Source organism: Limanda limanda, chromosome 4 (assembly GCF_963576545.1).
Source record: "Limanda limanda chromosome 4, fLimLim1.1, whole genome shotgun sequence".
NCBI classification, from domain to species: Eukaryota; Metazoa; Chordata; class Actinopteri; order Pleuronectiformes; family Pleuronectidae; genus Limanda; species Limanda limanda.
The window spans coordinates 7,664,110-7,674,149 of NC_083639.1; the positions used below are offsets into that span (position 1 = coordinate 7,664,110).

General features: G+C 42.9%; 1 protein-coding gene across 2 annotated transcripts; it reads left to right on the plus strand.

The window, feature by feature from the left end:
- Positions 1-5,723: 5,723 nt before the first annotated feature.
- Positions 5,724-9,968, plus strand: ddit3 (DNA-damage-inducible transcript 3). 2 transcript variants are annotated; one of them, XM_061069336.1, is made up of 4 exons: positions 5,724-5,848; positions 7,254-7,315; positions 7,799-8,052; positions 8,200-9,968. In XM_061069336.1, exons 3-4 carry the CDS (start codon positions 7,852-7,854, stop codon positions 8,980-8,982), a joined length of 984 nt encoding a protein of 327 aa, XP_060925319.1. In that variant the 5' UTR covers positions 5,724-5,848; positions 7,254-7,315; positions 7,799-7,851; the 3' UTR covers positions 8,983-9,968. The 2 variants fall into 2 exon arrangements, with proteins under 2 accessions (XP_060925319.1, XP_060925321.1); XM_061069338.1 differs by having other exon boundaries at positions 7,799-8,007.
- The last annotated feature ends 72 nt before the right edge of the window (positions 9,969-10,040 follow it).

The window sequence follows — 10,040 nt, forward strand, 5'->3', positions numbered from 1 at the left end:
GGGCTACATCTTTTTTATTCTTATTTCAGAGAGGATAATCCCAACTTTCTTTCTGTTTCCTTCGAGCTGCTCGGACAAGAGATATCAAGTGTGTCTCACGGGAATAAGATCCCGAGATCCGATTTAGAAGGGAATGCCCCAGATGAGCACAGACACATACTGTGTTATCATGTTATACTGCATTTGTCCTTCTATTTTTGGGCTGCACTAGATTGGGTGAGCCCGGCCCCATCTGTCATGGTCACGTTTCCACACAGTTACCATCTGAGCGCTGACTGACCAGGGGTTCAGCTCAAAACTGTTAACCAGGGCGTTAAAGAATAAAAAATTAATTCCCGGACTGTTGCTCTCCTCGCAGCGCAGAATACAAACAAGGAGAACAAGGCCAATGAATGAGTGATAAAGAGAGAATCTCTATTGGAAAACGGACCTTTTTTAAAAATGGGTTGTTCTAAGAGGGCTCTCAGCAACATAAAATACTAGAAAACTCAGCTCCTCGTGTGTGTGTGTATACATGCATATATGTATATTTATATATCCGAGCAGCTTCCACCAACCTTTGGTCCACTGGGCAGAGTAAACGTCTAAGTCCTTAGGCAGCACAGAGCAGCAGGGAGGAGGTGGGAGCAAGCAACTGCTCCCAAATCCCTGCTTCTGGTTCTGATGCGGGGAAAACAAAGAGGAGAAGAAGTGAAGGTTGAAAACGAAGCTGGAGAGGGTGTGTGTGTGTGTGGGTGTGTGGGTGCCTCACTGCCATTAAACTCACCTGTTCAGACCACAGGCTTTTAAACTTTAATGTAGTCTTCCACTCCCTCACAGGAGCTTGTATTTTCGCCAAAGCCTTTTTTCTTAAGTTTTACATTTGAGACAGATTTGTGTAAAATGCTGGATCTGTCGTTGTAAAGTAAATGATGGACGGGGGAAACTTCTTGAGGAAATAAAATGCAAACGAGTTGATTAACGTGCATTAGCAGACAATAGAGAACAGCAAAATTGGCCTCAGCTAAGACGGGCAGAGGCAGAAGAGATGTAGTAACAGCATGGACATGAAGATAAAGACAAAGAACTGTTGTTTACAATTACATTTGAGACAAATTTAGAGATGGACAAAGGAAGGCACTGGGAGTATATGATGATAGTAGCATGTGCTTATTCACGTCCATATTGTAGTAGGTAGGTTTTTGAGAATCTATAACCCGAATCAGAAAAATAACTTGAGGAAAACAGTTTCAAATTGTAAAATAAACAGTAGTAACATTTCCGACAAAACAAATGCTGCAAGAGGCAAGGAAACCTAGACACAGAGAATAAACACCTGACATCAGAAATCAGCAACAAGCTACAGAGAAGAGAAAGAAAAGCCGCACAGTGGCCCCTGTATCAGTTTGTCAGATCTTCCTGAACGAGTGTGGACAGGTGAGGAGCCTGTGGTGAAGCAGAGAAAGAGAGAGAGAGAGAGAAAGAAAGAGAGAGAGGGGGACAGAAGAAGTGGGTGGAGGTGAGCGGAGGAAAAACTGGGTGGATCCCGTTGTGGGGCAGAATGAGGCTGGCAGCGAATGACAGGATGGGAAGAGGGAGATGGTATAGGGTGAAGATAGGTGACGCTCTGCATGGGTTTAACATACGTAACGAGATTTGTGGGCAAAGTCGTCCAAGAGCTCGGGAGAACGCAGAAATCTCAACAAGTGGATGTGACGTTCAGCAGCCGAGCCAGAATTGGATGAGTTGAGGATGTACAGCTTGATAACTCAAAAAAATTAGGAATAAATTAACTTGCTTGTGTAAATTGTGGGATATTTTGCTGTAAAGTAAATGATGGATGGGAAAAAACAGTTGATTGATGAGCATCAGCAGACAATAGAGAACAGCAATAGCGGCCTCAGCTAACATGGGCGAAGGCAGAAGAGAGGAATGTAGTAACAGCATGGACATAAAGATTAAGAGAAAGTACTGTTGTTTTTAATTAGTTGAAAAAATAAATATTCATATGCTTTAAAATCTCCCAGCACTTTGAATTTTGAAGTTACGTTTCACCTTAAACACAATTTAAGAGTGTTCTGGAATTGTTTTTCTACAGATCTCACTAACATAACGTAAAGAATAAGTCATATTTATGTAATTTTTATGTAATGTCTGATAAGGTGAGGAGGTCTTTGTTAGAGACGGAGGAAAAAGAATTGGAACACACGGTGAGAAAGGAGCGAGAGAGAGAGAGAGAGAGAGAGAGAGAGAGAGAGAGAGAAAAACAGGATTTACTGTATCACCATGTTAACAGCTGTATCAGTTGGTCCCCTCTCAGAAAGGGGAAGATTTCCGACAGCTGGGGTCTGTGTGTGTGTGTGAGTGTGTGTGTGTGTGTGTGTGTGTGTGTGTGTGTGTGTGTGTGTGTGTGTGTGTGTGTGTGTGTGTGTGTGTGTGTGTGAGAGTGTGTGTGTGTTTGTGTGTGTGTGTGTGTGTGAGAGTGTGTGTGTGTTTGTGTGGAACTGGGTGTGTGTGTGGAACTGGGTGTGGAGCCTTGACCAAGGGCACAGGACAGAGAGGCAGGAGTGTGGTGCTGGGCTGCCTGGAAATTTCCCAGACTCTTTATGTCTGCGAAACAGAAGAAAACAAAAGAGGGGATTTGATATTAGGGTGTAACAGTAACTGAAGAAAAACAACAAGCTCCACTGCTGAGCTTTTCTTTCTTTTCTTTGCTGGTTATTAGTTATATTGCACACAACAGTGTAAAATCAGCATAGCGACGCACAAAGAAAAACAAATTCCTCAACTCACATTTTTTTAATTAAATACATTTTCTCATCATCATCATTGTAAAATGTTGTTGTTTTAACTGTTTTGCATTATATGCCTCTATCTGTACTCCAGTACGCTTAGTGCTGTTTCCTGCTTTGTGTGGCTGGTGTGGTAAAAAAACATGATGTAACATGTGACACAGTTGTGTAGTTATTAAAGGGCATTTAGTGTGATGAGGCTCAGAGCAACACAAACCTTACAGACACACCACTACAACTTATATATCTGTAAGTGCCATTCAGCCACATGATGTTTGTTTACACTCTGACCTCAGCTCAGTCCACAAGTCAAAAATCAATCAGACAAAAGGTGACCGAATAAACTATACGTACGTGTGTGATGTGTAACATGTCGTTTCTTAATATGTTTAATTATTAAGGTAACAACAGTTAGAAAGCATGGCCCATCATCATCATCATAATCATCATCATCATCATCATACTGACAAAAGCCAGAACAAGAGGCAGCCTGGGTGTGTGTGGTTGTAAACACTGTTTTATAATGAATACAACACAGACTATGGCACTGACAAAATAAACAGACGGCAGGGGTGGAGAGGGAGGGATGGAGGGTGTGTGTGTGTGTGTGTGTGTGAGGGAGAGAGAGAGAGAGGGAGAGAAAGTGCGCTGAACTACTCAGCAACAGCCACTCAAGTGGTGACGTGTTGGCGGTGCTTCCTGCAGCGCTTTAACCCGGGTCCTAGAGACAGCACTGGAGCTTTCTATTCGCTGCTTGGCGCTGTTGCTATGGGGCTGCACGCGTGTGTGGAGCCGTGCGCGTTGCATGGGAACCAGTCAGCGTGCGCGTGTCCGGGATCAGGACACACAAAGTGTCTGGAGTCGCAGAAAAATCAAGGAAACGTGCTTTTGTTGTGTTGTAGTTTTTGTTGTTGTTGTCGCGGTCGCTACCAACAACCCAAACAACAACAACAACATCGAGGCTGTTGTTTACCTTCCTCATGATCCAAAAACAATTATAACAATAATAATAACTTTCAATAAAAACAATAACTATCACAGGAGAACATGTCTCCTTCCATGTGTGAGACTGTGAGACTGTGACCTTGCTGAACCCGAGTGCTTTAAATCTCATGTTACATCACTTTATATTGTTTAATAACGACTTTTATTGTGTGTGTATGATCTTTAATGTGAGTTTGCTTTAATTTTTATCGGTTGTATTGTGTCATTAAACAATAAACTAAATTATAACAGTGAGAATGTGCTGAAATAGTGAATTTATGGCAATATAACCTTTAACAGGCAGTTTGTTAAAGTGAATGTGATATTTTCCAAGTTCAGCTTCTGAGTTAAGGAACTGTCTTTAATATGTGTCAGTAAACAGTGGTTAGTTTATAGTGATAATGACTTGGTTTATACAGCACTTTTCATATAAACAAAATGTAACACAAAGAGCTTCACATCACAACCCACAGTATAGGCACACACACACAAACAAACACACACACAGAGCAAGGGCTGACCAATAGGTACCAAGGAAAAAAAAATTAGAAAAATGTATTTATTGATTTAAAGTGTCACAAAGCTTTCATGTAAATTCTATATAGTTACTCAATTTTGTTATAAGCTGTGTGTATCAGCAAATGTGAGACTGTGGGGAATAAAAAGTTGAATTATTTAAATATTGCCATTTTAAAACTGATATTTAATTAAATATATAGGCTCATAATATATATTGTAGCTATATCTATCGGCTGACATCTATTCTTAAATAGCGTAGAAAGTATTGTTCGGCTGTGATGTGTCCGTGTTGTTTTTGTGAGGCTCCACCTCGAGCTGTGAGCTGACGTTTCAGAGAGAAGAAACAAACAAACCGGAACTGATGAAATGAAAACAATTAAAAAAAAATCACCTGCGAGTTTTTATGGCGAACTAATGAAGAAATGTGCTGAGTTTCATCATTCACAATCAAACCGGACACGAAGAAGAAAGGGATGAGAGTAAAGGTGGGGAGGGGAGGGGGGGGGGCAGTGTGTTGTTGGATCCCACCCATCCGAGACGCACACGCACGCGCGCTCCACGGGAATGCGACAGGGAAAGTGTGTGGCATTTTTTTTTTACAAAATAACACCGGAAATACACAAAAGACAATCTGACCTACAGAAACACAACATGGTGGTGGACCAGTGACACTTTGATACGGCCATTGTCATCATTATCATATTTAATATTACTCTTATTGTCGATATCATCATGATTGTTGTTATTGATGTCCCACCCCCTGGTGGTCATGTGGGATACAGCAGGTGTGTGAAGTCAGGTGCTGCTTGTTATTCAGACTCAGGAGAAAACCACACATCTAATAAAATTAAATTTAAAAACCCATCACATTCACAAATAAATGGACATGTGTACACTTATTTATTTATATATATTAAATGTTATATTGGCGTGTAAATCGCTTCGGCCTTTGTGCTCCGGAAACAAACGATTCTTCGACATGAGCGATGCGTCCGTGCATATATGTATATTTTTAGATTTTTCTCCGGAGCCGAGTCTGTTTAATAAAACATGCTGTGATTCCGCTGGAGTTTTATCCCCGGCTGGAAACCGGTTGCCAGGAGTTGCATCATTCCTTTCATGTGACTCCCATCCGCCCCACATTCGTCCTGGCCGCCTCACGCCTGCATCACAGCTGCTGCTCGAACAAACTATGCTGGAGAGGAGACGAGCAGCGGGGAGACGACTTGCTGCTAGCTCCCGCCCCCTTCCCCCGGTTCCGAGCAGCCCATTGGATGTCGCCAAGGAGAACAACTCGGCCTCTCTCTGCTTATTGGACGCTCTGCCACGTCGTTTTGTCGACCTCGCAGCATGTTCGGTTGCCTCGACTCCGCCTCCCTCCGTGCCCCGCCCCTTCCCTAGCATAGTTCGGTTGGCCGCTCTCCTCCCTTATAAACACCGCCGGGAGTTTCCGAAGAATCACATTCAGCCGCACAGACTGAACAATGGTTAACATGAGCTATCGACATTTTTTACTAAACTACCCACATTCGAGTTCGAGACAGTCGAGAAGGCGAGCGAATAAACGGAAAAGGGTGAGTGGCTGTTTGTGGACTTTGCTGTCGGGGGGGGGGGGGGTTCGGCCGGTGCTCGGATTTACGAGCTCGGATCTGGACCGTGAACAAACGAACCGGAGAGAGAGAAAAGGGACGAGTGTTTTTATTCACTCAAATATCTCATTGACAATTTTTTTTTTGAGTCACGGTTGTTTTTTTTAAATCTAATATTCACACCAGAGTTGTTGTTTTTGTTGCGTGTTGTCTGCGAAGTTGTTTATTTCGAGCTTCCAAGTTGTTTTATTTTTTTTAACTCCCCAAGTTAATATTTAAGTTTTTAAAAGCCTCGCTTTGCATTTGTTAAATCTCCAGGTGTCAGTGAATTAAAATGTCATGAAAGATGTGAGACTCGTCTCTTCGAGTGAATGACACTGACAGTTGTTGTCAGACGGCTTTTTAAATTCCTCCGTACACGCCGGTTCAGAATAAATGTCCCAACGCTAAATTGATAGATTTCTAAATTAAAGTGATTTCGTTTTTCCTTCTCTATTAAACCCGTTATTGTTTTTCACTGTGTCGTTTCCTTTTGTTTCGCCCAGTCTTCCTCCAGCTGGACTCGCATTTCCATGACGTAACTGTCTTGGCTGTGACTGGACATGTTGCCTCGTTTTAAAGAATAAAACAAATCTTCTAAATATAACACAATTACCAGAGGAAAGACACAATCTGTACATTTCAATTTGCACATTTCAATTTAAGCGTCTTCCTGCTCGCTTAGTTTGTGGAATTTTAACATTTAACAGCAAGTTAAAGAGAATTAGATTTTTTTTACTTCTTTATAAAACAGTTAGATACATCCGTGTAAAAATGTAGTTTGACTTTCTGCCATCATCACACATGTGAAGCAGAAACTCTGACTTTGATTTACAATGTTCACCCAAGCTTTGTCCAGAATAATTATGATATAATAATAATAATTGTTCTTCGTGAATGTAATGTGTGTGAAATGGATTCAAACCGTGAACAGAAGGAGCAGGTTGGACTGTCAGACCTCATTTCATTCATCATTGTCAGGATTTATTCATCCCTTCATTTTTTTTACCACTTGTTTATCGATCCCAACGTGTATTGAGGATCGAGGAAACCAGGGGGCGCAGTGGAGATCATTTCGGTCTTTGTTTACAAGAACGAAGTGACAGCATCTCCTTATTGGATCGATTCAACAATTATTGACATTTTATTTGGCTTTAATTATTTTATTTTCTGTTCTTTCCCAACGCAGCTATTTGGTAATTAGAGTTGCCTTTTTCTTTCAAAATCGAGCCTGCTCTGTATTTGTGAAAATCATCATTATTATTTTGAAATCTCAGCAAAATTCAGGGTTCAGATTTTTTTTTAAATGAGTATGGCTAATTTATCAAATCCTTTTTTTTCCCCCTTTCAGAATAGTTGGGACAAGCTATCTCCGACATATTGGCATACTTGATAAACAGAGACTTTCCAAAGGTAAACCTGTCTTCTATTATTTGACATTGTGAATGCTGCATGTTTGTTATTCATGACATTTAATCGCTTCATTCATTTCTACATTAACCGTCCTGGAGGTTGAGTTTTTTCATACACATTTAGAAAAATTTCAAATTCCTCATCCTATCAACAGTTTACATGCAGTACAGTCATTGACTCTCTCACTGTTATTCCATCAGTCAAGTGGATTAGACTATGGTCTGCTTGGTTTTATCATGGAGTAAACTATTATAAAGATAACTGCTTCTTGCAACAACCTCAGTAACGATACACACACCTCCTTCATCCCTCGTTCCTACGAACCACAACTCACCTCTTCGCCGAACACTGACAATTTAAACTGACTGGAGGCGGAGCTATGAGGTGTCACTCGACTAACAGGAGTTTGCTCTGCCCTCTTCCCTTCATCTTTGTTTTTCCCCACCGCCCTGCGTGTGCCGCCCCCCCGCCCCACCCCTCCAGGTCCAGTGTGAACCGTGTGGCCGAGTATCTGTGCGTTGCGACTGACTGGCGAGATGACTGCCGAATGGCTTCACCTGCCCCCGCCGTACCCCCCCGGCGTGGGGCCGCTGTGTGGTGCAGAGTTGGAGGCGTGGTATGAGGACCTGCAGGATATTCTGGGCTCCGACACGGGAGGGGCAAAACTGGCACGTGCCCCCCCATGCACCGAGGTCAGTAGCTCAAAGAGGAAAATGCCTTTCACGCCCTCAATGAGTGTGAGTGTCGAGGTCCATTGTATTTATTATGATTTTAATTTTAAAACGTTTTGCAAAAAATGTATTTTCACAAACGAGGTGATGTAAAATTCTGTTGTACTTCTAAGTTTTTTATCGGGTGTTGACTTTTCCGCTTCTTGTTCACAGAAAGAGCCGGAGTTCCTGGATGTTCTGGAGAGTTGTTCTCTGACATGGCTGACGGACGGAAGCCAGACGTGGGGCGAGGGTGTCCAGAGGGCGACCGAGGAGATCCACAACCCCCAGCCTCTGCATCACACCTCCTCCTCCTCCTCTTCCTCCTCCTGCATGAGTCCAGCTGTGGCAGAGGAGCGGCGGGGCGAGGCCGAGAGCGGGAGAGGTGGAGATAGCTCGGCAGGAGGAGGAGGAGGGGGTGACCTGCTGCCTCCAGAGTTCTTTGAGTTGCTGAGTGAAGGAGGAGTGGGAATGGTGGATACGAGCGGAGTGGTGATCAGCAGTGGCTATTATTACCACCACCATCAACACCACCAGGCTAATAATGTCCAGCCTGCGTCTCCCTCAGCCAGTGAGGAGGAACTGCCCTGTGTCCCCGACTCCCCGTCCTGCTCTTCCTCAGCCTCACAGTCGCCATCTCAAAATGGCTCTTCTCCCTCCTCGCCCGAGTCGTCTCCCTCCGTCTACCCGTCCTCCCGCCTGGGCAAACGCAAGAGGACCACCAGCGAGAGGGCCAACGGTGCCTTGTCCTCTTTCGCCTCCTCCACACAGCGCACGTCCTCATCTTACACGTCTGGCAAAAAGAGTCGCAAAGAAAGAGAGCACGACAACGAGAGGAAGGTGACGGAGCTCACGGAGCAGAACGAGCGCTTGAAAGCGGAGATTGACAGGCTGGGCGAGGAGGTGCAGAGGACACGTAGAGCCCTGATAGAGAGACTGGTCAACACCAGGAAGTGAGGATGAAATAGACAGGATGGAAGACAGGAATGAAAGATGACAGGGCCTGCAGATTTAGAATCAGTGGTGGGAAAAGGTGTAAAACGGTGGTCACGAAATGCCTCTTTTAGACAAGAATCAGATGGAAACCAAAGATATAATTTATAAGAGGTAGTTTTTGAAGTACGGAGGGCTAAAGATGTCAAGAAGGAGGAAAGTGATGAAAGTCAGGACAAGAGAAGGCACAGAGAGAAATAGCTGCAGCAGCATTGCGGCAAATAAAGACACAGCACGTGTAATGGAAGAGGAAGAACAGAGAGCTCAGATCATACAGTGGTTCGGACGAATGTTTGTCATGTTGAAGAATTTCATCACTCAGGATGGTAGAGATAACGGTTATGAGCTTTTGATGATTTGTACGTTGGACAGAAAAGGAACTTAAATTCAGAGAGCGCATTTCATTGTCATCTGTTGCCACCATTTTGCAATAAATTGTAACTCCTACTTTAAGGGCTGCAATCTGGCTGGTAGAGATTATTTGCCCCAATTTGTGGAGAGTTGTCGGAGCTCAGGAAAAGTTTGAAAGTGCCCAGAGCATGTGTGAGAGAAATATTTTTGTGGAAAGAGAGTTTACACCCTTTCTTACTTTTATAACCCATGGCCTGTTTGTACGTGTAACTGTGTATTTAGATAAAGCAAGTAGGACCCAGCTATACTTTCTAAACCAACCTTTTCTATCAAAATGGGAATTTTGTGGGAGAATTGTTACATCCTTCTACCTTGAGTTACTATTTTTATACAATGCTGTAATATATATACACAATTGTACTGTAATGGGTTGTACTGTAATATGCCAACATGTCCACGGTTATTTTCTCGTTGTACTCACATTAACTGTTAGTCGTAAAATAATATGCATGGCTTTTATCACCGATGGCATCGAATACTGTACCTTTTTATTTAATCCATCATTGTAATCCCAATTTTACAATAAAAAAAGAATGACATTTTTTGTGTCATGTAAAATTATTTGTCTTGTGATTAAACTGTGTCTTTGGGGAAATTATGTAAACTAGCCG